At 38.2% G+C, this 27,480-nt stretch overlaps 1 protein-coding gene across 5 annotated transcripts in view; it reads right to left on the minus strand.

The window, feature by feature from the left end:
- Positions 1-27,480, minus strand: part of SYNE1 (spectrin repeat containing nuclear envelope protein 1) — a 662,466-nt gene that overhangs the window by 80,986 nt on the left and 554,000 nt on the right. For all 5 annotated transcript variants that reach the window (XM_089694288.1, XM_089694287.1, XM_089694289.1 and 2 more), the window contains exons 110-124: positions 26,414-26,596; positions 25,646-25,795; positions 23,621-23,797; positions 21,686-21,841; positions 19,670-19,825; positions 15,657-15,827; positions 12,749-12,882; positions 11,233-11,437; positions 9,708-9,890; positions 6,749-6,895; positions 5,241-5,395; positions 3,893-4,040; positions 3,370-3,464; positions 1,880-2,114; positions 213-407 (exon numbers count right to left, since the gene is read on the minus strand). In XM_089694288.1, the coding sequence (XP_089550414.1) occupies positions 213-407; positions 1,880-2,114; positions 3,370-3,464; positions 3,893-4,040; positions 5,241-5,395; positions 6,749-6,895; positions 9,708-9,890; positions 11,233-11,437; positions 12,749-12,882; positions 15,657-15,827; positions 19,670-19,825; positions 21,686-21,841; positions 23,621-23,797; positions 25,646-25,795; positions 26,414-26,596 (2,490 nt within the window). The remainder of the gene's footprint in view (positions 1-212; positions 408-1,879; positions 2,115-3,369; positions 3,465-3,892; positions 4,041-5,240; positions 5,396-6,748; positions 6,896-9,707; positions 9,891-11,232; positions 11,438-12,748; positions 12,883-15,656; positions 15,828-19,669; positions 19,826-21,685; positions 21,842-23,620; positions 23,798-25,645; positions 25,796-26,413; positions 26,597-27,480) is intronic.

Consider the following 27,480-nt stretch of genomic DNA (forward strand, 5'->3'; position numbering starts at 1 on the left):
CTATATTACTGCAAGGTTGTGTGCCTGCTGTAAATATCCTGAACATTACTGCAATTGTAAAATGCAGGCCTGCATCATTTTGTGCACTGGTAAATCTAACACGAATCGGAACCAGGCGGTGACAGTATTTTTTACATCTGCTTAATTTATGACACTATCCAAATACTAAAGCTAATTTCTATAGGAATTACAATAAAGAGGAATGCACATACTTTCAGTAGAAATGCAAGCTGTTTCTTCTGTTCCTCCAGTCTCACTGTGGTGGCCTTCCATCGCTCTTGAATGTCAATGAGCTCTGCCTGCAAGGAAGCCTCCGCCCCACTGTCAGCAGAGAGAAGCAGTTGCTTCCCAGCCTCCACAGTCAGGATGTAGCTCCCTTGCTGTCTGTGAAGTACTCTGTCTCTTAGCTGCAACATCAAACAAAAATGCATCTTGTTTCAATAACATACATGCAGAATAAACTTACACAGAGAGAATGCAATTATGCATATCCCACAATAGGGCTGATTTATTAAATGCGAAAAGAGGAAATGTGTGCGTGATAGTGTTGTAACATGCCCTACATCTTTCCTGAAACTACCAAACAAACACTATGAAAAGCATGGAAATCATCTACCTTGAACTAGGAAGTACGGAAAGTGCTGCAAATAATAATGGACACTATGGTCAATTTAAAAAAGATCACTAATTTTCAGGGCTCACAGCAAAAAGTTCCAAAAGTATGGTAACCCCATTTCAGACTACATGTGCCTGAGAGGTCTTCAGAACCCACTTTTAGCTTTATAAAAGCAGCAGCTGAGGAACTGATGTTGGGGGAGGTGGGGTGGGAGCATTGCCCTTCACCTTTCCAATACTTCTTCTCACCCCCATACACGTAGAGTTTATACCCAAAAAAAGTTCAACCAGCAGGTTGAATGGAGAAAAACTCACAGATTCCTGCATCCACGCAAGTGATATGGATGCAGGGATCTCCCCCACTGTGCTATTGTATTCCGACAGGGTGGAACTCCTCTCCACAGTCAGAATACACAGATCTAATACTGGTGTTCCAGCAGGACTATTCAACTGAATCCAGTCCAACGACTGGCTTCTGTTGAAGAGTCAGGGCCACATATGGATCAAAATTCAGCAGGAACCAACTGAATTTCAGTGTATACCTAGCTTTATACTATCTTCTTTACTTTGCAACAATCTCTGTAACATTAAACATGAAAAAATGTCTACTATCCCTGCACCCTGACTATAACCATTGTAGGTAAACCTTACTATATTTATCTAATCCAAATATTCATCCCACCTTGAGGACACTGTGGACATACAGATCCAAGATTCTAAGAATAAATTCCTCCTGTAATGTTTTTCTCTGTGTTGCCAGCAATGATATTAAATAACACCCCGGTCACATCAAGCTCGACTTTGAAATCGTGAGCCTTACAGTGAAGTCGCATAATTTCAAAGTCGGGTGACCTGCCGATTTCAGGTGCAATTTGCAAGACAGATGTCTATGCAAATCGCACGAAAAGTAGCGCACGTACTACTTTAGGAATCGTTGTGGCTCCTAACAAGTCGGAACCACACCGGTTTTACCACTGTAATTGCGAACAATAGGATGCGACTTGGCATACGATTTGCAAGTGGCTTGGCTTGCAAATCGCATGCCAACGTGCACCTAGTGCAACCAGAGTGTAAGGGACCATGCTCTACTGCATGCGCATCCACAATGTGTATGTTGATTAACATGTGGCATTACCATGTTGTTATTCACTTGCAAAATAATAACAATTCTTAAGAAAGAAAATCAATGTCAAACCAGCAAGTATATGCAAGTCAAAATACACTACAATATGTGACATAAGTTCAACAATACGTTAATGGATACCTGGACTTCATCCAGAAGGTTCCTGGCTTGCTGCAGTGGTATTGGAATGTTCCCCAGGCCTGTCACTGGCTGATAGGACATCTCCACCAGCCACTTGCGCAGCTTCTCTGCCATTTCTCTGTAACGTTGCCACTGATGTATCTGACTGTCGATTATCCCCCTCCTCTGTTGAGCCCGACGGATTACTCCTTGCCATTGGTTACTCAATAAGGCAAGTTTAAGGTTAAACTCATCCCTAAGAAATTGAGGTGAACTGATTAAATCAAGAGATGATATGGGGAAATTTATGGTCAATTACAAGTACCAACAAAATTAAAGTCTAACTTAAGCGCAAAATGTTTTTTAGTTTTGGATAGAGTGGAGAGTGATTACAAAACCTGTCAAGTTTTTATTGCTGTCTGTGTTCCCATTAAGAAGATTCACCCTACACTATTTGTCTTGTTTACCGTTATTATCAAAAATGGAAGTAAAAGACAATCCTAAATTTTGGGTTGACACCAAAACAGTAATAGAGGGAAAAACTTCCAATGGGGACATTCTGGTGACACCCTGGGATTTACTCACTTTGGAGGGATTTCCTCTAACTTGCTGTTTTGGGTATGGGACAGGAAGCAAAGGGAAATATCCCAAATGGTATACGGATAGCAAAAAAAAAAAAACAATTAAAAAAAATCAAAAAAACTGACAGAGGTTAACTTATGACCACCATTACTCTATCCAAAATGAAAAAAAAAGTTTTGCCTTTAGTTCTACTTTAAGGGATGCTTTAGATGTACTAAACCAACCATTTTCAAATAAAGTTTACATTTAGTTTAAACAATTATATATAAATATTAGAAAGTATTTCTAGAAAAGGTTAAATAAAAACAACATTATAAATCAATACAAAAAAATCTTTCAGCTTGCACTATGGTCAGCTTTGTAAAACCTTACAGCTTACTTAGATCTAATAAGCAAAAAATGACTTCACTTCCTAAAAAGTTGTGCTTGTTCCTGCCCCTTTTAATGCCTTACTGTTGGCCAATGAGGCCATTCACTATAAGGACTGGGTGACACTAAGGAGGGGGGGGGGTAGAGTAAAAACAACTTCAGAATTCATGTTACCATTTGCATACTACAACTCCTCATGGTTTAGGATGTCTACAAAGTATCTGGCCATGTGTGAAAACCTATGAGAACTAAAGTGCTCCAGTTGCAACTGTGCAAAGGAAAACCCTTGTTCTATATTTTTACAGTGCAGTGCAGTCACTATGGGATGACAGGTGGACTGCAAGGATTACTTATAAGAAGCCTTTTGGAAACTAAAGCCATACTGAAGTGCATAGCAGCTAGTACACAAAAGAATGTGCAGTACAGTACAAATGGCTCCACAACTGAAAGAGGGGATGAGGGTTTTCGTCAGTGACACTTAAATGTGAACAGATCTTTAGCCTCTAACATAGTTATAACATCAATCTATAACATATAACTGCATTTAGATATATCTGTACCTATCATCCACTTGCCCCTGCTCAAGAAGCCGTTGTCCATCAATGATTATAGAGTGCAAAATCTGCTGGCGACTGAACATTTCAGCTTGGAATAGCTAGAGAAGAAAAAAAATACTTAATGACTTGTTTTGTTTGTATTATTTTATACCCAATGTATATTCTACAGCATGCAGCTGTAGAAGTTTCTTATGGACAATTGTAGAAACATTTGTTAAAGTAACCCTGTCATCAGTAGAATTAAATTATGGAAAAAGCACCCAGTAAAAGAAGCTATCTGGGTGCAACACACAGCATGTCATCAGCTGGGTGCTTGGGCTGCTCTCGACAACTTCTGTATCACTAGCGACATATAAAGGGACCACAGCACCTAGCTGAAGACATGATATCCAACACACCTGAAAATGTCAGATAGCATGTCCCCAGCTAGGCACTGTGGTCAGATGCAAATGTCTCTAGCAAAAATAAGTTAGTGTATTGCCTGATTTAGTAATATAGGGGGAAAAAAATCTGCTTTGTAACTTGCCTCATGAGCTCTCTGCTGTTCTAGTAGGCTTTGGTAGTTTCCAGGTATCTCTACTGCCAGTTTCTGCTCAGTCTGAATCAGGAACTCCATCCAAGTCTCACATTTTTCTAGGAAGGTCTGATGGTGTAGCAAGAAGGACTGTAACTTACTAAAAGAAGAAAAATCAGGTACCATTAATAATATCAGATATTGTAGAACACTGCTTGAATACTGCCAGCACAAAAGAAAATTAAAGAGGCACGTCCTATAACACCCAAGGTGAAGGTGCCAAAATGCTAAGATGAATGAAGCTAGCATGGAGACATGCATTGCATTTATTATTATGATAAACAAAATTAATTCTGTCTGGGAACAAAAGAAAAGTAACTTATAATGCACAACACTACACAACTGCAAATTATCCAGCCACTTATCCTTTTTATAAAGAGGACAAAGATTATGCTTAGGCAACAAACATTTTTTAAAAAACAAAAAAATGTAAAGTTTACAAACATATTATCATAAAAAAAAAAAAGGACGATGGGGTTAAAAAAGGTACTATTATTGAATGAGGTGGTGAGGAGAAGCAGATGATGTCACATTTTAAACTCATCCAATCAGAGAACACCTTCTGTTCATTGATATTACTGAAATAATAGTCCCCATAAAGAGTATCATGACACCACATCCCAAGTATATATTGACAACAGAAGGCAAAATTGAATATTAAAGGAATTTTGAGGTGCCAATATGTTACCCCTAGCCCACCACTTCATTTAGCATAGGATTTTCGGAAAATACAATTTGCTTTTTAAGGATATATAGTGGGTACATGAATGTTGAATGTTATATTGGTATTTATAGCTTCAAAAGCCTATATTATTATTATTATTATTTTTTTTTATTGAAAGGCTTACAATTATACACACAGATTTGTTTTACTATGCAGGCAAGTTTGTGACATACACAAGCCACAGCCATACAGGTAACACATGCTGTTTCAAAAATCACATAATTAGCCTTCTTGTTTCAATAATTCCACTTCCTGTGTCACCTCTCCACTTTCAGCCCTCTCATTGAACAGTGAATAGGCATCATTAATACCTATGTCCAGTACATACGAAGCATACCCAAGAGGCACCATGCTGATCAAAAAAGTAATATTAAACTGGGTAATAGCAGAGGTGGAAAATTACAAATCCATTAACAGGTAAAATAGTAAACACATAAGTATTTCAACCATGATGTAAACTTTGTTTGAAGTGCCAATTTTTGGTACAGGTTGCAGCTAAAGTCTCTCTTGTCATGTACTGCAGTGATACAGTGCCCAATTATTCAGTTACTGAAGTCATTATAATGTTGACCTTACCTGAATCTTTCTGTTGTCTGAGATGACACCATTGTCCAGTTTCTATTCAAACACTGCATCCGTTTTATTTCCTTGTCATTTAGTGGTAATCTGTACCCTAACTCATTAAGACGATCCAAGTCTGGGGCCATGCTACTGAACTGCAACATTTGCCTCTGCAAAACACAAACAAAAATCATTTCTATCAGCTGGCAAGTATTTTTGGTTATATATTTTTCACAAATTTCGATTGTTCCATGGTGCTCACATTGTTTTTTTTTTTCAGTTTAGCCATATCCTGGTGTGGATTTCTATATAAGCAACACAGACCGCATTTGAGGGCAGCAGGGAAACTAGGGACAACACACAACCAGCCACCTAACATTTTGCTGACAGAAACACATGTAAAGGCATGATAAAATATTTTAGACTATCCCCAGCTTGCCAGGTCCATCCAACTATATTGTTTATGTTGCTACCCCATTTGTTATTGATAGACTTTACTTGGGAGATTTCATTAACAGCATAATTTGCACCTACAATTCACACACTCTGGGGGTTATTTACTAAAACTGGAAAATGCAAAATCTGGTGCAGCTCTGCATAGAAACCAATCAGCTTGCAGGTTTAATTGTCAAAGCTTCATTGAACAAGCAGAAGTTAGAAGCTGATTGGCTCCCATGCACAGCTGCACCAGATTCTGAGTGCACCAATTTTAGTAAATCTCCCCTCTGTGTCTCTGTGCTGAGACTTTGGGGATTATTTACTAAAGGCAAATAAGACTGTTCACTTTGTGATTGCAGTTGCACTCTGCAAGGGAAATATCCCCAGAGCTTAGTGAATGAAGTGATTTCCATTATCCAATCATGTGCAAGCAAAAAGGCAGTTTTTTTAAATTTCCATGCACGTGATTGGGTATTCTTTGCAAAGTGGAGTTTCACAGCATTCACTAAGCTCTGGGGAGAATACCTTTGCAGAGTGCAACCTCACCTTCAAAGTGAACAGGGTATTTGTAAAGCAGCTCCTCTAGAACTGAACTGCTAGGGAGAAAATATGCCATACTCTGTAGTTATGGGTTTTAGGTACACTTGGAATGCGTAGTGTCTTTTATCCTTACTGCTCCCGGGCTCAATGTATTGTGTGTAGCTTGTGATTTCTGATCTTTTAGTTAGTATGATACTAAAGTCAGCCCTAAACAAGTCGAAAACCTAAGGAAAATTTTGAATTGTTTGTTTTTCGCATCACTGGTATGCCAGCTGCAACAAGCAATTTTCATGCTGCAATTGAAAGCGCCGGATTCAGCATGCTGGATTTTTTTGACAAAAATGAAACAATTAATGGCACAAGCTATTTTAGACCGAAGATTTGGTTTTTGCATATGGCCTGCTTAAGGCTAGACAGTCAAATAGGGTAGGAGGAAATTTGCAAAAGACAGTTGGCCATAAGTGGCAGGAAGTATAAATGCAGCCCTGTCAGTACCCTAAATGTATTCCATTTGACAGTACAGGTGCCATCAAAGAGTTACTTACTTTTAGTTCTTCCATCCTCTCTTGAATTATGGAAAGATCTGATGAGCGGTTAGGATCCTGACCATTTAACACCTCTCCTGCAGACACAATCCAGGCCTCCAGATTTTCTAGACTATTCACAAAGGTTTCATAATCTAACACTCCAGCCTGAAACAAAAAAAAAATCTTTATACTACAAGCTTCTTAAAGTTTACCTTCATGCATCAACACATTAACATTATGATTGTAAAGAGACATGTTGCGACTCATTACAGTTGTATCATTGTTAAACTATATACCTTTTCCATTAATGCATAAACATGCCATCATCTAGGACTAGGCAGATAAATCAAAATCATTAGTACAGTATATATCATTATCATTATGCTAATTCTTCTGCATACATTCCCCAATATACACCAAAGCTTTTTGATTCATTCTAGATGGCATCATGAACATTAGTGTAACAGTATAAGAATGCTGTATTTCATACACAAATAAGATAAGACTATAGCTTATTCTTCTCATAAAATAGTTTGTAGAGATATAGAGATTGTAAACCAGCATATACTTATATCCATTTATTATTTGGCAACTGAAAATACACATGGACATTCAAACATACACTCTATAGATAAACTTTACATGCTTTCACCTAGTCCACCAGTGCTTGAAGTGCAAGTGAAGTCTCAGATCTTTTACCTCTTTAAAGTCCTGTACTATTGTATATTATGATTTGTGAGTGATTTGTTTTTCTATATGCCCTAAAATACTTTGGTATTCTCTGTGAAAAAAAGCTGCTTCCTGCTCTTATATTTCAGTGCCCTATGGTTGCATAGCTGAGTAACATCCACAGCACAAGTGTTTTTAAGCAGACTTGTATTGTAGAAGAAGAATGAGGTTGTGTCAGACAAGGCCTGTTACTAAGTGCTTACTGCTGAGAACACTGGGTATTTAGTCAGCCATACGTGGATCAAAATTCAGCTGGTTCACCAGGGACTGCCGAATTTTAATCCAAGTATGGGCAGGCTGTTTGACAGTTTATCGGGTTGTACAGGAATTAGATAATTTTTTAATTCAACCCACTGGTTGAATGAACCAAAAAAAAAAAGACCAATGTATGAGCTGCCTAATACTGGTGCCAAATGGACTGCAATAGCATATTCAGCCACCCCATACAACTTCTGGTAAAGTGGAATTAGGTTTATGAAAGTTGGAGCTGTTAGAACAATGTCCATCTGACTGTATATTTATGTCCATGACCCCAGTTTGGCTTTAAAGTAGAAGAGTAATTGTGAATGTAAATGTAAAATATACTTAGCACAATCATGTTGAATAAGTAACTACTGTTTTCAGGAGTAAAACTGAATTTACAGTTCAGAATCTATCTAGCTTCTATGCAGTGTTCTCCTAAAATGTTGGAGGTTTATAGTTGAACACCTGGCAAATAACAGTTAATAAAAAGTGGACCTATATTTAAATAAAGCTGAAAAGGGCAGGTCCACTTTAATCAATATAACATACATAACCTCTTTACATGCTATGTTTTAGAGTGTTAAAATTATATTTCTATATCAGGCTGCAACCTACTGAATTGACTGAAACCACCACAAAATTTAAATGTTGTTTCCTTATAATTGCAGCAAAATTGGTAATATTCTGCAAAATATTCTTTATATTGTTTGTGCAAATCCCCAAAATGTCAATTCCAATTTGTGATTGGCTCACTGCTTTTCCCATCTGTTTTTTCTGTTATTACAAAACTGGAGCTGATCATGAGATTATTTCAGATAGACCCTCCCACTAAACATTGGAAGCAGGAAGTTACTGGTATGCATGAGTTTTCACAGAACAGCAGCACGTAAAGTTTTTGCAATGCATGTAATTGATGTGGAAGAGGTTGTATTTTCTGAACTAAAGTTGAGTTACACTTTAGCAGATTTGCTAGTTAGCTTGTTTAAAAAAAGAATAATGGGGGCTGATCTTTCCTAGAGAAATTCTGCGTCAGGTTTTTGGCAATGCCGGCCCTATGCGAGACATTAGAGCTATTTAGTCTCATGATTTCTGAGGGCTGATCAGTCAGTCTGTCCTTTGATATTCCCATTTGCCCCCAGATCACATGACCGGTTCTTTAGATCATCTGGCATGTGACTGCACGGAACCTGGGGCATAATTTTCTCTTTGCAGGGACATATTTTTAAGGTCTACTATCACTCTTTGTTAAGTGTCCTAAGCAAGACTTTTAAAAAAGCTTTGTGCTAAGGTTCAAATAAAAGTGCCAGGGGCCCAGAAAAGACAACAGAAACTACAATACGGAATGAACCATAAAAAAGGTCATCACCTGTATGGATATCTAGTATTGCAGGTGTGTGTGAATCACAAGATTAGCTGAACAGAATTAACAATTTGTCAAGTTGAAGAGTACTCATATGTGTATTTTAATTACTGGTAAGCTATTTACCAATAGCTATCAAAACCTTTTGCTTTCTAGTTTTGGTTTCTGGAAAACTGCAGAATGAATACAAAATATAATAGAAATTTCTACAGTGCTTTAGTATGTTCTGCAAACTTACAAGTTTGCTTTGAGGATAAAATAATTCTTAAATGTTACTGACTGGCTCCCTAACTGCTATGATTACCATTATTATTATTTTTTGTTGTTAGTACTGTATTTAAGGGATGTGTCTTATGTATTCATAGTCTCTAACAATTAAAGCAGAACTAAAGGTAAAAACAACAAACAACTTCAGGGCATTTATCGCAGAATAGACGTGCTATGCCTTTTCTGCTATAAAATAAACTTTCCTTCCAGATGGCTTTACAATATACATTCTCGGCATAGTGCCTGTGTGCCAAGACGAGGGAGCTTGTGCAAAGGACCTCATGGAAGTATTTGCGGCTTTATTTCCACTTTTATGGCAACAATAGGTCTCCCCAAGTAAATAAGGTTGATAATATAAAGTGACAAGTAGTTCAATACCTGGAGGATGGCCTGTTGTCTTTGAAGAGCCTGCTCTAATACTGACAAACGCTGACTCAGTGATAAGTGGTCAGATAAGATGGTTGCAGCTGCAGATGAGTCCACTTGGTGTTTAAGCTCCTCTCCAATCTCACAGAGACCAGCCAATGAGATTTTTGCTGTTTCCAGATTTTTCAAAAGAACCTGTTTAATTAAGCAGACAAATAAAACATTATAAACTACTACCAATGTCCTAACCCCTCCTGTACACTCTGTAACAGCTTTCTCTGGATTTTGATATTGCTGGATTTGGCTCCATGGTTTGGAGATTTCAAAGTAGCTTAGGAGGGAAGAAATCTCAAAACCAGGGTCCAGATCTTGTTGGAGATCAGCATGGTGTGTGTCCAGGTGCACACAGCTCTTATAATGAAGGTTTCGGCATAGATCAGAGCCCCAGCTAGAGGGGCGGTGTGCGCCTCTTTGAAGACAGGTGTGTGATCCTGTGTGGAAACTGAGGTGCCCTATCTGAGAGACTGCACTCCATGTTGGAGGAGTCCTATGTCTACTAGTCAACTAGGTGAGTCTATGGGACTGAGGGATTCAGTCTCAGGGAAGTGAGAGAGGCTGGGGTGTCAGGAGAACCCCTATGGAGAAGCCAGGAGTGAGCCCATACAGCAGGGGGCAGTGACTATTGGCTGAGTGAACTAGGAGAGAATTCAGAGAGCCAGTACAGCTCTACTGAGGTGGTTGTCTGAGGGACCAGGGAGAGGAGCAGTAGAGTTGCTGAAGAAAGAGCCAGGTGACTTTTTTTTTTATTTTTGTAAACCTGATTTGCTGTGTGAAACTGAAACCCTTGCATGGGCAAGTTTTATGGATTTTTTCTTGTTGTGTTTAATAAATATAGGCTGGCAAGCCCTAAAATAAAGTTTGGACTAGCATAGTCTCAGTTACAAAACTACTAGGGATGCACTGATACATGTTTTTTACAGGCAAGTACGAGTACTGATACTGGTACTCTAGTACTCACCAATGCCAATTATTGATATCTTTGAAGTGCGATTTGAGCCCTATACAAAATGAATGAGCTCAAATCATACTGCAAAGAATAGCATGCAATTTGAACCGGAAAGCGGTGTGATTCCTGTCTGAATCACATGCGGTTTCCCACACCGTTCCTGTATGAACCCAGGCTGAAGTCACTATGACAACTTTGGTTGTATGGGCTCAAATCACACCACAAAGGTATCGGAGCATTTGCACGAGTACAAGTACTTGTGCAAATGCTTGGTATCAGAAACTATACCGATACTGGCAACGGTATCGGTGCAACCCTAGTTACCACCACCATATCACAATATATATAAATATATATAAACTTATACAACAGTTATAGATCCACCTTTAGCAAATTTGTTCTCTAAAAAACTTTAATATTTGTCAATTAATTCAGAAACAAAAGATAACTGTGTTAACTAGTACTTTCAGTGTGTTTGTTCTCTGCCACTGAATCAAGAAGAGAGCTTTCAGAAGGCATTTCTGTACATACACTGCAGTCCTGTATCCAGGTTGCTATCTCATCATCTCCTATGTCCTTGTTGGTTGCAGTCTTCAGTAACTGATTGGTGCGGTCTTCCTGCTGCTGCACAGTGGCAGAACACTGAGTACAGAAATCTTTGTACTTCTTCCATAGCTGAAGCAAAGTCTTGCTTGAGTGCAGCTGTTCTGAAATGTCTTCCAATAAACTATTCCACCTGTTAAAGTAATAACCCAGAATAATTTTTCAAAATAAGAAAAAAACATTTTTTTTAAAGGTATATCAAAGACTTGACTATACTATCCTTGTGCCTCAGAAGTGTCACACACCTATACCTTTTAAGCTTTAGGTGTTTGACAAACTGGGTTCAGTCCAAATCCCGAAGTTAGGTGTGTTAGGAGATTACTGCTTATCAATTATTCAGGGAAACAACAAAGAAAACATTGGGATCAAAAGAAAATATGTGCAATGCAAAGACCCCCATGAAATTGCTATCAAAGCAATTAGTATTTCGCAGTCTTAGTGCTTCTGGTTTCTAAACTACATCACATTTAAAAGCAGAGCAAAGAAACAGGTTCATTTAACTACCGCTCTCCACAGCTACACATTCTCATGTTCCTTTAATGTCACCGCTTCTCCACTAGCTGCTTGAAATGATGATATATGCTAGGTACTTCCAGCATGTGATTCACGGCCTCTTACAGTGGTGGTGTTTGGCAAAAGACTGCTTAAGCACCTAGTGCTAACAACTTTACAGAAGCCTATCTTGCTTCTAACTAATGCACTGTGTTTTTACTTTCTCCATCAGCTCATCCCCCACAGTTATTACCTTTTCTATCACTTGACCCTCACTCTTAGATTGTAAGCTTCAACAAGCAGGGCCTTCTGATTCCTCTTGTACCAAATAGTATTTTAGTTGTAATGTCTGCCTTAATTTTGTAAAGCGCTGAGCAAACAGTTGTCGTTATATAAATCATGTATATTATTATTATTATTATTATTATTATTAATAAAAATAGTGCTGTCACATGGGAGTGCAGAGTGAGTCCTCAACTATGTGTAAGGTATGACTTAAAGGACACTCCGGGCCTTCTCACTTTGATCCAGGCAGCAGACCAGAAAAGCCAGGGAGGAAAAGGACGGTGAGTTTGTGCAGAAGAGAAAGCTGACAGTTAAATTGTTATAAGTGAACATAGACCTAAAATAATGTTGTTAGACGGTCTGTTCATAGTAAAATAGATCTAGCAGCACATGAGCCTTCGATACAATGCATGACCTGAAAAAAGCACTATGTTTAAATTCAGTAAAGCCTTTATGCCAAGATTTGAGTTATCCTGTTGAAATGTTTACAAAAGAGCTTTGTAGCTTAGGATAGTTAGCATGGCACGGTATTCTTCTTCATGTCTAAAGTGGTATAGTGAGATCAATTCAGACCTTAATCACAATATTTGGGAGAGAGGGTTTCAAGTGCTCGAAGGGAACAGCAAGAATGCGCCTATATGTGATTTAGATAAAATGAGCTTTTTACCTTGAGGTAACCTCTTTTAAAGTGCTCTTCAGTGCTTCTGCGACAGTGGAGTAACATTCATTCTGGAGCTTGTTGGATACACAGGCAAACTTATTTAAAACTGTCTCCTGTTTGTCCAGCTCTTCCTGTAGACTCTGTAAGAACCATTCCATCAAGACAAAATTGAAAACAACTCTAGATTATTTAGAACCAGAACACAGTAGATGAGTTTTTTACATTCCTAAAATAACACTATTGACTTCTTTCCATGTAACAGGAAGTAAGCTAATACACAACCTAAAACCAAAAGTATAACTAAAAGGTAAAACTATTTTTTAGTTTTGGACAGAGTGGAGATAGATTAGAATACGTTAGATTTGTATTGCTGTCTGAGCCCCTGTAAGGGTGATTCACCTTATTTGTTCTTTTTACCATTATCATTGAAAGTTAAAGAAACCCCAAATTTTGAGTTGTCCCCAGAAAAGTAATAGAGGGAAAATTTTCCAATGGGGACACTAGTGCTAGTGACCTGGGGTCCCCATGGAATTCCCTTAATTTGCAGATTTTTTTGGACTTCCTGTTTTGGCCATGGGACAGGAAAAGAAGGTAAGTATCTTCAAGGGAATGCAGATTGCAAAAATTAAACTGACCAGGTCCAAAATGAAAAAATAAGTTTTGCCTATAGTTCTACTTTAAACCCACTGAAATACTGTTCTGATCCCATTCATTGTACACTGCTAACTGACCACACAATGTATATAGATCAAACTAGTAAAATGTTTTAGTGAAGAATATGACTTGGCTTCTGGTTTGTACCACATTAGCTATGTCATTCTGGGAAAAAGAAAAAAAGTTTAGAATATATCTATATATTATTAGGCCAATCTGAAGAATATCAGCTTTTCTTGCCACAGATTGAAAATTGTAAAAATTTCAGTGTTTGCACACAAACAACTCAAGCTCTTCCACTGAAATTCCTTGGTCAATTGAACCTACAATGTACTGGGGTTGGTGCAGCTGTGCATGGTAACCAATCAGCTTTTAACTTCAGCTTGGTCAATTTTATTTGACAATAAAAACTGGAAGCTGATTGGTTTCTCTGCATAGTTGAACCAGATTTTGCACTCTTCAGTTTTAGTAAATGAACCCCCATTGTGTGCTGGATCCTGTTCTCAGGTGGATATGACCTGTTCAAAAGGACTTAAACAGTGAGAATATACATATAAAACACTTGTGTAGAGCGTGCATGATAAACAGTTTGGTCATTTGGGAGCAACAAATCCTACAAATGTTGCTATTAATATCTGGAATAATAAAAGCAAGAGAACGTTACTGCATTGGATATAAAAAGTCTACACACCCCTGTTAAAATGTCAGGTTTCTGTGATGTAAAAAAAATTAGATAAATCATTTCAGAACTTTTTCCACCTTTAATGTAACCTATAAACTGTACAACTCAGTTGACCAGCAAACTTAAATCTTTTAGGGGAGAGAAGTAAAAATAAAAACTAAAATAATATGGTTGCATAAGTGTGCACACCCTTAAACTAATACTTTGTTGAAGCACCTTTTGATTTTATTACAGCACTCAGTCTTGTTGGGTATGAGTCTATCAGCATGGCACATCTTGACTTGACCTCTGTGGGGATATCTGACCTCTTGAGATATCCCCAGACTCAGGTCTGGGCTCTGGCTGAGCAATTCCAAAACTTTAATCTTCTTCTGGTGAAGTCCTTCCTTTGCTGATTTGGATATATGCTTTGGGTCGTAGTCATGCTGAAAGATGAAGTTCCTCTTCATGTTCAGCTTTCAAGTAGAAGCCTGAATGTTTTGTGCAAATATTGACTGGTATTTGGAACTGTTCATAATTTCCTCTACCTTGACTAAGGCCCCAGTTACAGCTGAAGAAAAACAGCCCTAAAACATGATGCTGCCACCACCATGCTTCACTGTGGGTATGGTGTTCTTTTGGTGATGCTTTTGGGAGTCTTCAGATGTGTTTTTTGCAAAATTTAGCTGGGCTTGGATGTTTTTCTTTGTAAGAAAAGGCTTCTGTCTGGACACTCTACCCCATAGCCCAGACATATGAAGAATACGGAAGATTGTAGTCACATGTATCACACAGACAGTACTTGCCATATATTCCTACAGCTTCTTTAATGTTGCCATAGGCCTCTTGGCAGCCTCCCAGACCAGTTTTTGTCTCGTTTTTTTATCAATGTTGGAGGGACATCTAGTTCTTGGCAATGTCACTGTTGCACCATATTTTCTCCACTTGATGACTGCCTTCACTGTGTTCCTTGGTACATCTAATACCTTTGAAATTCTTTTGTACTCTTCTCCTGACTGATACCTTTTAACAGTGAGATTCCTCTGATGCTTTGGAAGCTCTCTGTGGACTACAGCTTTTGCTGTAGGATGCGACTAAGAAAATGTCAGGAAAGACCTACTAGAACAGCTGAACTTTATTTGGGGTTAATCAGAGGCACTTTAAATGATGGCAGGTGTGTACTGACTCCTATTTAACATGATTTTAAATGTGATTGCTTAATTCTGAATGCAGCTACATCCCCAGTTGTAAGAGGGTGTGTACACTTATGCAACCGCAATATTTTAGTTTTTATATGTTTACTCCCCCCACGAAAGATTACAATTTGTATTTCAATTGAGTTTTACAATTTATAGGTCACATTAAAAATGGAAACATTTCTGAAATTATTTATCTTTGTCTCATTTGTTTACATCACAGAAACCTGACATTTTAACAGGGGTGTGTAGACTTTTATATCCACAGTATATAGTAACACCTGAAGTAATATTAGTCTCTGTATTGGTCATTTATCTATTTTTATTACTATCACATGGATCTAATGATGGTAATTCCTCATTGGCAAGATCAGTCAACAAATCCAAATAAATTGTCTCTCACCTGCAGATTGTCCACTTGGACTTTGACAGCTTCCATGGATCCTGTCAGGAGCCGGAAGCGGGACAAGGAATACCTGGCTTCCATCAAATAACTGTTCAGATCTTCGTAAACTTCCTTGTAAATGCTCCACTGATCAAGTACCGACTGCAACAATATCTTTAGCTGGCACACCTAATAAAAACAATAGAAACATAAAATAAGTTTGACTTTCTTCTGCCTTCTCTTTTCTTTGTCCATGGCTTCAAATGAGCAGATTAACAAAAGGCTTCAAGGTTTTAGGAGCAGTTAGCTATTCAGACTTCAATACTTGTTCTAAGTTATTTACACTGTTGCTCCAACCACAAAGGATAGATTGCTGCTCAAGAAACCTATATCATACTCCTGAAGTGATTGGTTGGCAATGATCTGTCTTACAGTGGAAAGATTTATGAACTTCAAAGAACATCACACGTGTTAAAGTGTATGTATTGGCCAAATAATTTTTTCATTTTGATAGAATAGTGAAGGATTGGAACCCCTCTCAAATTTTTACTGCTGGTAATCTTCTTACTGGGGAGATTCACTCTCTCTGTTTGCCCTGGTGAGCAATGTGACTGGGACAGGAAGTGATAAAAATTCCAAACATTGAGTTTTGTCACCAGAACAAGCTGAGCGTAAATCTTCTACTGAGGACACGTTCCATCTATCTAACATAGGATTTCCCCTTGCTCAGAAGGAATTTTCTTTCCAGTCCTGTTGTGTCTTCAGGATAGGAAATGAAAGTAGACACAAGAAGGAATGACAGGGTATTTTAGCCTTCTCTACTCTATCCAAGACCAAGCCCATTCACTCAATCACAAAGCATATAGTATGTTCTTCTTTTTTTAATCCACTAAAAGATTTATTAAGTGGATTGGCTGATATTACAGCACTACAATATTAACTGTGTATGTGAAAGTCAATTCAGAGAGATTATCAATTGTATTTTCTCTCTTTAAAATAGTGCTGACTATAATTCTGAGATTCTATCAAATGTCCTTTGGGGAAGAGAGGACGTAAAAGGATGTGTTGGAGGTGGAAATGAAATAATGATTATGATTTACCTAAAAAAAAAACATTTCTGAGAAAAACTCCTATACTTGTCACTTGAATGCAGAAAATAAAAAGAAAAAAATACTTTTGTATGTAAAAAATACTTTTTAAGGAGCTAAAATAACACACATCCTAGACATCCTAGAGAACTGACCCTTTTGTAACTCAGTGTTTGAAACATAGAGTACACTAGGAACTTCAGGAGCGGTTCACAGGCACCATGCACCATAAAATACCACATTGTATTGTGCAGGAAGTGTCAGTTATGGCCAACCTTCTGGTTGGCAGTGCCTTGCGCTTTTAACAAATTGAGCTCCGGAAGGTTTTACCTCTTTCATGACCAGGGCATTGTTTGCTATTCCTCACTTCACTACTTTAACTGGCAATTGCGCTAGTGTATATAATTTTTTTTTCACATAAATAGAGATCTCTTTTGGTGGCATTTGATCGCCACTGGGTTTTTCATTTTTTATTACACAAATAAAAAAGACTGAAAATTTTGAAACCCCCCCCCCCCCAATATTTTCTACTTTCCGTTATGAAACATATCCAATTAAAAAAAAAGCAAAAATCAAATGTCTTCATAAATTTAGAACAAAATATATTCTGCTACATGTCTTACTATATGGTAGATATATTTGAAAATTGAGCAATCTTGATGTACTGACAACATCTAATTTCTTGAGGCCCTTAAAATGCCAGGAGAGCACAAATACCTCCTAAAGGACCCCTTTTTGGAAAGTGACATGGCGAGTTTTTTAGAGTTGTAGTTTTTTTTCACAATTTTTAGCAAAATGAAGAAATTAAATCAAATTTTTTTTTATTCTCACATTTGTTTTTTTACATACAGTCATTAGTGCAGTTCAGCATCATCATATGACTGGTGTGGCGGTTTTTTATTCAACATTTTTTAAAAATGTTTCTCTTTAATGCTATTATTTATAATATACTTTCAACAGAGTAATTCAATGTCACCATAGTAACACTACTACTCTGGGTGGGGATTTTTGTTTTTTTTTTACACTTTGATTGTGAAGTGAAGTTCCCTGTGACAGCATATTTTTTACTGTAATGAATAGGTTACAGTCATAACAGCTATGATTTTACTATGGTAATTTGTGAGTGGACCACAGCTATCACATAGTATAGGGTGTTGTAATTGGCCCAGGTACCATGTGATAGCTGTGGGCTAATCACAGTTCATTATAGGAAACACAGCTGATATGAATTAAATTCATTCATAACAGCTTTGTTGACATTGCGATCATGTGATTGCATAGCGATCACATTATCCTCCCTCCACTGAAAGTGTCTGAGTACCTGCAACCACAATCCGCTGTGTCCTGTAGCTGTGTCCTTTGTCCTGTAGCTGTAGCTGCAGCTCACCCGTAATATATTTACTGCATGCAGTTGACAACTGGTTCAAGTGCTGAGCGCTGTTTACTTTTTTGGTTAACTAAGCTGTGGGTGAGCTGCAGTGTGGGATGGAAATAAACAGACATGTTGCAGATTTCTGCACTGTACCACAGCTCAACTGCAGGCGGTGTTTCAGCGTGAACAAGGCACATGGAAAACAATTACAAACTAGAAAAAGACCACTACCCACACAAGTGTGAATGAGCTCTTAGTCACAATTTCTGCTTTTCTCCTAAAAAAGTTCAAGTTAAAGTGAGAGAAAATATTACTTTCTAGCTACAGGACAATGACACCCAGTGGTCATTTCTGATAAAGCATTGAATTCCACTTTCTTCACCTAGTTTACTAGGTGATGCAAACAAAATGATTAAAAATACATTTCAAATATTCACAAGAAGCCATATAATGACATTATTTTATAAGGTCATATGCTTGCTTCCAATTCTTGCAAGCAGTACATTGGAATCTAACAATGCATTATGCTTAGGTACTGAAAAGTCCATGGAGGTTTGGAATATGGCGGACAGTTCATCAGAAAAATGACTACTTTTAATAGACACAACAAAACTGCTATTTACATGATGAAACATATCTGCAACAAAAGTCTGTCTCCAGAAAAATCTCCTTTTTTATGTTTTGCATTGCTCCACACACACTGGGCGTTTTAATAATGCTGGTAATGTTAGCTGTGTAAAGTCATGTTAAAAACTTAAGTTTTTCAGCGGTTTTTAGCTTTTTTGCATTCACTTTTGCATTTTTTAGCGTTTTTTTACCAAAAAAATCCAAAAATGCAGGTTTGCCACGTTTTACCGCATTTTGCCACATTTTTCAGCATTAGAGCGTTTTTATAGCCAAAAAACTCCTCTAGAAACCCACTAGTTCTGAGTTTTATTTCCAGCCAAAAAATGTCCCTGCCAAAAAACGCTGATTACAGTCTATGTGTGCATGGACACATAGGATAACATGCTGGGGAGTTAACTGGCTGTAGAAAAAAATGCCAAAAGCCAAAAACAGCCGCTGTAAAAAAGTCCAGTGTGCGTGAGGACTAAATGGGGAAGCATTAGAACCCCTGTTGGTTGTTACAGGTGTGTCCTTGTTCAAGAGATTTCCCCCACTTCTTGTCTCATATCTGTCAGACAGAACAGGAAATAAGAAGACATTTTTCCAATGGGGACAGGGCAATAAAAACATTTCAATTAAGCAAAACAAAGAAAAGCTTTTGGTTGGAGCTGAACTTTAATAACCATAACTCTTTGCATTATAACATATATATATATATATATATATATATATATATATAGGAAGTTGGTTATTTTGCATATTTATTCTAATTTCACTGTGTAAGAAAAACACATTTTTTTTATAAATATTGCATATTTATAAAGCAGTGAATGTAATGTTCACCAAACATTTCCTGGTGGTGAATCCATCACTGTCATTTAGATTCACTTTTAAATAAATATGCCCATAATACGTAATACACACACACACACACACACAATATTTAACATAACTAAACCACATACCTTGCAATCCAGATTAGCCCAAGACTGGTGAAGGTCACCAAGGTTGTCCATAATGATGGCACTAACTTTTTCTTTTTTGTTATGAATTAAGGAAAGTCCAGTCTGTCCGACCTTCTCTACATCTTTTTCTTTAGCCTTGATAAGCTCTTCCAGTTCCTGATGGCAAGGAACAATTTGACAAATGTTAATGAAAAGTCTTCGGAAACTTAGTATAAACAAATTGTGCTACTTAACTTTTTTACACAGCAAAGGACAACTTCTTTGTGTTAGCTGAATAATGAGTGAGTAATAACTAGTGATAGCAAAAATATTTTTGATGGTACAATAGAAACATCAAGTCAGTTCAAGGTTACATGGATACCACAGGAATACAGAATAAACATTGAAAGAAAAGCAGACAGTCATTAAGGGCTCAATCACCTTGCACTGTGGCCCGTAGAGTGCAAATCAGCCTTTTCCTTATGCAGCTGAGCTATGTTGGAGGACACTTGTTTGTCACTGCACATCTGTCAAATTAGGGATGATTGGCTGTGTCTGTACAACCACTGCACTCCCACAGAGTTACATAGGCTGTTTGCATGCAACTCTTGGTGGCTCCAGCCGCATAAACGAACAGCTAATTCACACTGTAGGGGCCACAATGCCTGACCCTATTTGTTGGGTTTGCTTTATCTGTCATGAGGATTATTGCCATTTGGATTCTCTATTATTTCACGGAGAAGAAAATGTCAGTTAAGGCTTCATTCACACAGGATTTTTCTTCCAGCTGTGACAAAAATCCAACTCACACCTGCGGCTAGATTTGCAAGTGGATGTGGATAGCATGTACAAAGCAATGACAGGATGACAATGCCTGCACCTGTATTCATATGTAATTGCATGTGGAGCAATTGTCTGTGGTTAGGGATAGATGGTCGCCACTGGACACAAACTAGTCTAGGGATGATCATCTGTCCCTAACCACAGGTAAGCACTCAGCCTGAACACCCGCAAACAGACGTGGACAGCTGAAGATACTGTGAGTCTTTCAATGCTTTGTAAAAGCTTAGCGTGACAACTATCCACACTGACCTTGCATCCAACCACAGGTATATGCTGGAATCTTGCCTCAGCTGTAATAAAAATGCTGTCTTTCCTAGCCCCCCCACCCTAAACACTTTCCTGGCTCCTGTTATCTGCCCCAGCACTGTCTCCAGCTCCAGCACTGCTTTCCCCATTTCCTGCATTTACAGGAGGCACTCAGGGCAGCAGGAGCCATGGAAGGAGAGAGCCAGTGTGGCTTTTTGCCGTTATGTGTGTCTGATGACACCAAAGCCCAGCACGGGAGTGCACACGCACAGGTGCCTCCATAACATCTGGCTTGCTAAGGGGTCACATGGAGTGAGGAGCAGGTGACAACACCAGCAGGAGGCTGCCAAAAGAGCAGAAGACAGTGCTTTTTGTGAAATTTCATTGCACAGAGCATTTCATTGACCTCTTTTTTATTTAATAAAGTAGACTTTAGTATCACTCTGACAGTTATATTCTCATAGAAAGAAAGGACACCTAGTGTCTCCTACTAAACTTAATAGTGTTGAAAATTAGCAAAAGGGTATTGAGATGGGTTTCAAATATCAAAAAAGCCTTTTTTTCGCCCAAGAGAAATTTCACCTACAGTAGTTTAAAGCCCAACTTAATCTTCTGTATTCATCACTGTAATCAACAGTGCTACTTAGGGAGCTAGAGCACTGTTGATTGGAGCAGTGTTTAGAGGAACGAATCAAACCAGTGGACCGCTGCACATGAATGACACTGGAATGCACCAGTCGGTTTCATTTGTTACCGTAATGCAATAGTATCAGTGCAGCCCAAATGTAGGAGAAACCCTTGATATGTATTCACCTTTAAATATAAATTATGTACATCAGGCGTGAACCCCAGAAAAGCTTTATTGCTGTACATTGCTGTAAGTGGCTCTTAAAATGAGTCTTATAACTGGCAGGTAATATACAAAATAGATAACATACGGTGTCTTACCTGGCAGTCTTTCAAGCTGTTCTGGACTGAAGCTTGATCTCCGATGTTCTGATATTTCTGCAGTTGCTTTTCTTGTTTCTCAAACCAAGATTTTAAACTTTGCACACTGTTCCTGTATTCTGTCCAAGACTCCAGCAACCCCTCTAGCAGCTGAATCTGTACAGAAATACAAATGTGAATATTATGGTCAATTTTCATAATAGATGGCATTACAATTTTCTTGAAGATTTGAAGAACTTGGAATATTATGAACAAATGCATTTTAAAGTGGCAGATTAAAAAAAATATGCACTTCTGTATTTCTTTAATAACAGTAAATGTATTTATGGATACAACTAGTAAAAGTACCAGAATCGGTCTTGTATGCTGTACATCTGCCATCCCCTGAAATTAAGCACTTAGAAGGTAGCATTAGAAGCCAACCCAGCTCTGCTGTATGCATATGGGCAAACAGGCAACATGCTGACGAAAGGAGAAAGCAGTGAAATGCTGCTCCCGTTGTGCTCCAAGTCGATTTCAGCTTGATATTTAGCTGTTTGCCTGGAGCCCAGCTTTTGTTAACACAGAGTGATATTAGTTATACAGAATTTTTTTTAAATACTGTATATAGTTTATTTAGAGATTTCACTGGTCTGTGGACCAAAGGACAATTAGGTTATACATAGAACACCTTTTAAATAAAAAGTAGTTAGATTATTCATGTGAGGAACACAGAGAACTCCTGCTGACTAATAAAATATCAGGGAACTTTGAAATAGCCACATCAATAGAATGCCTGTAAAATTTGCACTTAAGCCAGCTATAAATGCATTGAATCTCGGCCAGTTTAGGAGGGACTAGACAAATTTCTATCCATCTATGGGCAAGCTGGTTGTACTGAAGTTGATCCATCAATTGATTTCAATACACCCAGCCTGTTTTTTTTCTTTCAATCACTGACGGTGGCTATAGTCACCAGCACTGATCATTGTATTTTGCCAGCCAGGAAAGCTCTCCTCCGACAGAATACAATAGCGCTGCAGGAGGGATTCTCACGCTGCGGAAATCAAGCAGGTTTTCTTTCCTACAATCTGTGGTTGCAGAAAAGAAAGTTGTATAATATATAGTCTGCTTTAGACTTCTGTGTGGAATTAGTAATTGAAGTATGTATTTCGTAAGAGCATGAACGCAGCATTGAAATTAAGCCATAATTGTAAGTGTGAGTGATTTATCAGCACTGCCAAGGACCACCAATACAGAGCGGAGGATTTAAATAACACAGTCACTGGCCATTAATGCTGGGAGGGGGTTGCCAGAATTGCCACTGACCAGTAATGAAGGGGGTTTATATAATGACCACCAATGTTGGGTGTAATATTGTAGTCACTGGCACCAATGTTGAGGGTTGTTATTACAGTCAATGGCACCAATGCTGGGGTTATTGCTGCAGTCACTGGCATCAATACTGGAGGTTATTACTGCAGTCACTGACACCAATATTGGGGATTATTACTGCAGCCACTGACATCAACACTGGGAGTTGCTATTACTGTCAATGACACCAAGTGGGGCATATTTCACTACATTTCACTTTCTCTTCAGTGTTCGTTGCAGTAAAAAATACAAAAGTACTGAAATTTTTCAGCATCAAGGTACATTACAGCCCACTCATTTTAGATGGGCTTCCAAACTCAACACAATGCACTTCAACTTACAGAAAAGAGCGGCCACTGTGCCCCTCTGAAAGTTTCAGGGGCCACACTTGAACCCCTCTATAATTTTCAAGTTGACCACCACTGCTACCTATATGCTACCTGACCTACTGGCATATAAAATGAAAACTATAAATAAAAAAAATAACAAAATAAAATATAAATTTATTTTATATTACCCTTATAAAAATATACAATAAACAATATACCTTTTACAGTTGGCGTGCATGTACTGTATTATTACCTTTTCAGTTATCAATCCTTGAAGGATCTGCCAGCGTCTATTCATGGCTCCCAGCTTTTCAGCAAAATCAGTTTTGTCACTCCTTTTACTTTCCACATCCTGGCTACTAATCTGGAGCACTGACTGATTCACAAAGTCCACTGTCAGCTGCTTACAATTGATGTCAATCTTAAATCCCTGCAAAAAAATACAAATGATATTCTGAAATGTTGAATGTAAGGATTACAGCATTTACCATGGCATACATATATTTATTTGATTTATTTACATAGTGCTAACTTGCACTGCCATCTGCTACATAAACTATTTTTATGAGGCTTTTACATAAATTAAATTATGTTATCCCTTTTCTCAATAGAACGCCAATGGACCATGCTGACAGAGGTGCTATGCGGCACAATGTGCAGCAACACACTAATATGCATTGTGGTGCAATGTGCAACCAGGAAAGGTGCCCTGCCAACCCATTCATTCTGAATAGGCTTAATGCAGCACACATTAACATGCAAAAAATGTGCATGCTTTAACACAACAGGTTTTAGCAGTTTGGCCTTAGAATCACCTGCTGGTAGGCTGCCAAGATTTTGCTCCCATAAAAAAATCCAATGCCTGTCTAGTGAACTTTGAAAATAATTTCTTCACATTACTTACAGATACAGAGACGAATAATGTGTTTTAGAGTGATTTTACTGCTTGTTCAGAATATGTAAATATGTTACAGTGCATAATCTGATGTGCATGATGTGTTAGTTAAAATGCATTTTTACATGGAACTAGCATATTTAACTGTGTTGTCAGATTCCTTGAATGTCCTGCACAGACATTAGCAGAACAGCAGAATGAGAATAAGGGCCAGCAATCTCAATAAGGAATACCGTATATTGTGTTGCACAATGTAGTCAGTGAGCCAATCACTGGCTGAAGCAGGAGAGGTGATATAGTAAACAGAAACAAAACAGCCATTTTATTTTCCTTTAGTCACCTGTTATATGGCTGGGTTTGGATAACATAGTTTCAGTGGAAGAAGGTTAATGATCTATGCACCTTGAGAATGCTTGAAGATAAAAGAGTAAGAAAGGGCATACATGCAGAGCATATCACTGAAATGCTGAGCTCATAGTTATTGTTTGGAGTTTCACTTTAATACTTGTGCCATGTTAAAAAAAATTAAATTACAAAAAAGGTGACCAGGTACAAACAGGAAATTATTGTGCTAACAAATAGTGATTTCTTTGAAACAAGAATTTGAGTGGAAACCATTCCATACCTGACTATTTCTGTTCACACTTAATGAGCTTATCCATCCTAAATTAAAGCTGGACACCTACTTTAGAGGTAGCTGAGGGTACCCAAACCTCATTGTTGTTAAAGCGGAGTTCCACTCACACTGTAAAAAAATAAAAGTCAGCAGTTACAAAAACTGTAGCTGCTGACTTTTAAAAAAACTGCCACTCACCTGATCCAATGATCCTGCAGGTGTCCTCCCCTCAGCCCGTTTAACAACCGGCTGTCTTCTCTCCCTGGCGCTGGTATCTTCAGTGTGGGCACCCGACTATGACAGCTTGCGGCTTCACAGCCGGATGCCCACAGTGCATGCCGGAGTAGCGTTGCGCTTCCTGAATGACCCAGTAGTCTTCTGGGACCTGTCATGTGTCCCACAAGACTACGGAGAGGGAGGGTAGGAGGACAACTTCTGCTTCCGATCGCCTAGATGATCACAGCGGAAGTGGGAGCGGGTACCTGTCAATTCCCCTTTTGGGTGGAGCTCTGCTTTAACATGCCCTAGGCTAAATAAGTCTGTCCATTCAGGTCTAATCAAAGTAATAGATTGCCTTAATATTTGTGATGATTTACCAAGATTTTGATTTTTTAAGTAAAGTATAAAGATGTTTTCCTTTCAATTATATCCATTCAGTGAGAATATACAGTACAATGTGACTCAATATGACAATTATTAACATAATTTAGTGGAAAAGTGTTTTGAGGCCCCCTCTGTGGTTAAGAACATTTGGCATTTGACATTACCTTGTATTTCAGCAAATATTCCTGAATAGCTTCACATCCTACAACATTCCTGATGTTCTGTTCATCTTCCTTAATTACATTTTCCATCAGAGAAATCCAAGTCATGACTTCAGTAATGGCATGGCGTGAAGGAAGCTTGTCCATCTGCAGCTAAAAAACAAATAAAGTTTCTAAGCCACATAACATACAATAGTAGGCTGGACATAGAATAATTGTGGAACTGTGAAATGTGTGTTTTTTCTGCATTTAAATAAGGAAGGAATGAAGAAAGGGATGAAATGTGTGGTTTCTTTGCATGTAAATGCAGGAGGAATGCAGAAAGGAAAGGAAAAGAAAGGAATGGGAAAGGGAAAGGGAAAGGGAAAGGCTCATCATATTCTTTCTACCCCACCACTCTGTTCAGCTGCCTGGAACAAAGTTAAATACCCAGTAGCTATTGGTCTAGATATCAAGTTATAGGTGAGCGTGTGACTCACTCCCCTTCCCTTCCTCCTTGTGACAGCACTTGTGCCTTGTGATTGGTCCAGCGCTATCATATGGGTGTGGGGAAAGCGTTCACAGCCCTGTGTAATCTGCAGCAAATTGATTTGAAGCTTACATGAGGCACTATTTTCCAATTCCTGGCAGCCACAGAAGTGGCACAGGAGCAAAGAAAAGAAGTGGTGAATGTTAGATTATGCTGTCCTGCTTGGAAAAGGAATGGGTCACTATAAAGCCTGGAAAATTTAATATTTTATTATTTAGTGACATCAGACTGTCCTAACTTACTTGATGAAGCTTTTCTTGTACTACAGGGATATGAGTGAGGAGCTCTGTCCACTGATTATCTATCTGTGCCAGTTCAGAACGAAGTGCTGCTGTATCTACTTTCTTCAGACGAAGCAGCTGGTTTCCAGTGCTCAGCACTGATGATTTCAGAGAAGATTTGGCATCAACTTCTTTGGAGAATTCCTAGAAGGACAAAGTAAGTAAGTAAAATGAATGGCAAGTTCAGTTCCTAAAAATATTTAGCAATTCAAGAAAACCTAAAGAATAGAAAGGCTTCTATAGTAAAAACCTAAAGAATAGGAAGGTTTCTATAGTAAACCCCTTTCTGAAAATACTAGTTTCCAGGCTATCATCCTGATCCAATTGCTAGGTACTTTTTGAGTCAACCAAGAACAAGCATGCACATGAGGAGTTCTCATTTTATTTGTTGAGTGATTGTTCTGGGACAGCCAGGTAGCTAGCATTTTTTAAGGTCAGCTACGGCTTCTCATGTTAGTCTCAGTAAGGTTTGTATGTGTAAGTGTGTGCCAAGAAAAAATGCACTGCATCTTTGCAATACATGTACTACATTTCCCCAATTTTCATCTCAGGGAATGAAGTAAGATACCTGTAGATCTGTCAAAATGCTACAAATTTCTTGTTTTGAGCCAACACACAGGAATTTGTGGAAAGAAAGAACAAGAATTGGTGTCAGCTCTGCCAGTATTTTGCTGTACTAATGAGTTTTATCCCACCATCCTCACCTCTACAACCTAGAGAGTAAGTGTTCTGTCATCCAAAGGAAGAACTAGCAGGGCTGATTAGGCTCCTTGAGATAACACAAGAAGAATGAACAAGACACAGAACGTCTGACCAATATTGATTTTTAAATGCTTATATATTCATGTTTGGCAGAATTTAATGCCTTTATATACATGTGTGTCAGCACAGTAAAGAAAGGTAAACATTATCTGGCCACTAGATAAGATAACTATATCTAGTTCTGTCACCTAATGTTTGGATCTGTATGAAAATATATGGTATACAAACAAAAATTATGGATGAAATAGGTTCACCAACAGTTTTGC

The sequence above is a fragment of the Staurois parvus genome, unplaced genomic scaffold, assembly GCF_062004578.1.
Source record: "Staurois parvus isolate SC_StPar_1 unplaced genomic scaffold, SC_StPar_1.0 ptg000657l, whole genome shotgun sequence".
NCBI lineage: Eukaryota > Metazoa > Chordata > Amphibia > Anura > Ranidae > Staurois > Staurois parvus.